This window comes from Gastrolobium bilobum, unplaced genomic scaffold (genome assembly GCF_033153095.1).
Source record: "Gastrolobium bilobum isolate Gb01-03AN ecotype WA unplaced genomic scaffold, APGP_CSIRO_Gbil_v1 utg8085, whole genome shotgun sequence".
In the NCBI taxonomy this organism is placed as follows: domain Eukaryota; kingdom Viridiplantae; phylum Streptophyta; class Magnoliopsida; order Fabales; family Fabaceae; genus Gastrolobium; species Gastrolobium bilobum.
Genome location: NW_026899665.1, coordinates 598,490 through 601,569, shown reverse-complemented (window position 1 = coordinate 601,569; position 3,080 = coordinate 598,490). Strand labels below are relative to the sequence as shown.

The 3,080-nt window shown below is 34.8% G+C and overlaps 1 protein-coding gene across 1 annotated transcript; it reads left to right on the top strand.

Annotated features, from left to right (window-relative positions):
* Nucleotides 1–1,428: 1,428 nt before the first annotated feature.
* LOC133292432 (protein DOG1-like 4) lies at nt 1,429–2,286 on the top strand. The gene has a single exon (XM_061490835.1). The coding sequence runs from the start codon at nt 1,429–1,431 to the stop codon at nt 2,284–2,286; it is 858 nt and encodes a 285-aa protein (XP_061346819.1).
* The last annotated feature ends 794 nt before the right edge of the window (nt 2,287–3,080 follow it).

The window sequence follows — 3,080 nt, the reverse complement described above, 5'->3', positions numbered from 1 at the left end:
TTACTGTCTAAATATAAAAAAACATAGATAGATAGTAATCTAGACGCAACGACGGCGACAACAATTTTATTCTTTTTCCCCCGGACATCGCACAGGTAATTCACTAGGCCTGTCTTCACTCAAGGGCAATTATATGTGGCACTATCGAGAGTAAAGAGCAAACAGAGATTGAAGATATTGATACTTGATGATAATGATTGTATTACAGACAACACCTTTAACATCGTCTACAAGGAACTATTTCAGAGATTAGTGTAGTTCTTTTTGTCCACTGTAAGACAAGATTTATTTCATTCTATTTCTTCTGCATCTTAAAATATAAGTGTCTTATATTTAATGACCAGTATATAAAAAATCCCAAATGTTTGACCAATTTTTTTAATGCGACCTATAATTTTAATTTTTTATTCATTGGTTGCTATATTCATTTAAAATTTCTATTCTCAAATAGTGTTCATCCCAAATAATTTATGTTTTTTTTTTGTCTTTGTAGGGTGCTGGACGTGTCCTCTTTGCCCAAGGAAAGCAAGATAGAAAAAGAATACAGTTGGAATTTTTTTGGCTGCATAAACTGTTGTGCATTGTCCTAGATTATGTCGCCTTTTTACTTCATTCAAGAATTTGGCAAGTTGTTATTTTCAAAGTTCTGCGTGAATGCGGTAATTTTTTCAAGTTCAAAAGTACCACAAAATAGCACGATAATTCATTTCCATTTCAAAACAAGTATGTTTTTTTTGTGTTTTTTGTTCCTTTATATTTATAATTTTATGTTTATATCTCTAGCATATTAAAATTCAAAGCTTCACGCTACGATGAAGGTGTTGATTTACCCGAGGCGATGATTAACCAACGACGACCGACAACAATTTCGTTATTTTTCTCCCGAGCATCGCACGGGTAATTCACTAGTTATATAATATTAATATACATATTATGTTGGCTTCCTCAAGTGGCACACACATCCAAACCTCTTTCATTATATGCACATTATAGCAACATATAATTAAATTTATGAATCTAATATTTTTTATGTTATAGAAGATAATTTTATCTTCTACACATATAAAAGTATGTGAAGCACATATAAGATAATGTAAAGAAAAAAGAGAAAAAAAAAGAATAAATACTATATACTTTTATATTTGGGGGAGATAAAAATAATATAAGAGATGTTAAACCCTTAATTTATATCACCTTTGTTTTCCAACCATTATTTTTTCTTTCACTTTTCCATATGAGATACAGTGAATTAAATGCCAATCCTATGATCCAATGGGCGTAGTTCCCTGAAACTGAAAGCGCCTCCATATGTTGCAGCCCCACTTGCTAGTTGCATTTCTCTTCCTATAAAAACATGGTTCCACCACAAATTTCTCTTGCTAGTTTATGCAGTAGCAAGGAGGGTTGTGTGCATTCTGCTTCACAGCTATGTCTATGCTTCCAAGCAGTGGCATGCACCTTTCCCAGTGTGCTGAAAACAATAACTTTGAGGGTGAAAGCTTCCACAAGTTTTTTGAGTGCTGGCTGGCTGAACAAAACCAACATCTTGAAGACCTTATAGCAGCTGAATCAACTAACCAAACAGAAGAGCAAATTCAGTCACTGATTAATAGGGTGGTTGAGCATTATGAGTATTACTATAAGACCAAGTCAAGATGGACAAATGAAGATGTGTTGGCCATGTTTTCCCCAACATGGAGAAGCTCCTTGGAAGAGGCTTTTCTTTGGATTGGTGGGTGGAGACCAAGTATGGCATTTCACTTGCTATATTCCAAGTCTGGTTTGCAATTTGAGGCTAGGTTGAATGAACTGATTCAAGGGCTAAAAACATGTGATGACTTGGGAGAGATCTCAGCATTTCAACTTTCTCAGTTTGATGAGTTGCAAAGGAGGACTATTAGAGAGGAGAGGGAAATCACAGATATGATGGCAAAGCACCAGGAAACAGTTGCTGATGCTTCAATGGTTGAGTTATCTCATGTGGCTTCTGAGATGATTAGAGGCAATGAAACAGGAGATAATGAGAATAGAGAATTAGAGGACAAAGTTGAATCAACTCTGGTACCAAAGGAAGAAGGTCTTGAGAAGATCCTGATGAAAGGTGATGATCTAAGGCTGAGAACACTGCATGACATTGTTAATATTCTGACTCCAAAACAGGCCATACATTTCTTAATTGCTGCTGCAGAGTTGCACCTGAGGCTACATGAGTGGGGCAAGAAGAAAGATGCCAGAAAGGGAAATCAAGGTATTGGTGAGGGTAAAAGCCATAATCCATCAAGTTGAAGACAATAACACTTAGAATCAATCAAAGTGAAGCCTAAAGATACTTTATGTTGCTTTAATCACTCAGAACAAGATGAAGATAAAGAGAACATAACAGGTTGTATTTTTTTGTGTGGTAACTGATCAGAACCTCGGTATCTCCACGGATTCGACTCTTTGAGTCGCCTATGGGACTAATCTAGAGTTTTGGTGCGAGTCCAAGGATTACGGTACTTATGTCCCTCCTAAGATGGTGTTGGTGAGATTCGAACTGAAGTCCTCTCCCACCACTCAGTCCCCATGCTACCAACTGAGCCACCACACTTGGTTTAACAGATTGGGGTAGGAGTAGGATCAAATCAAATTAAATCATTTCTATGTATTCACAGCTTTAGAGAAAAAGGCTTAAATTTAAAACAAACCTTATGTTTCAACTTTTAAGTACACTTTTGGTTCAATTTCATACGAGAGACCATTTAAAGCAATCTTTCGATTACCAAAAAAAAAAGAAGAAGCAATCTTTCACATTGGTATTCTTTATTTTACAATCCATCCAATAGGAAATCTAAATTTGTAAGCAAATATCTCTACTATTGCAAGAATGCCTAATTACATTGATCAGTCGCAACAAGAAAGACAATGTTATTGAATGAAGATATAGAATCAGTTTTCCAACACTAAGGATCCGTTTGGATAAACATATAAAAAAGTACTTTTTATGCTTTGCTTATTTTAGAAGTATTTTTTTACAAAAGTTAAAATTTTAAAATAATATATTTAGATTTTGACTTCTGCTTTTTTTTAGAAGTTAAAAT

Coding starts and splice junctions, on each gene's coding strand:
- LOC133292432 (XM_061490835.1), top strand. CDS start 1,429: ATGTCTATGCTTCCAAGCAGTGGCATGCACCTTTCCCAGTGTGCTGAA.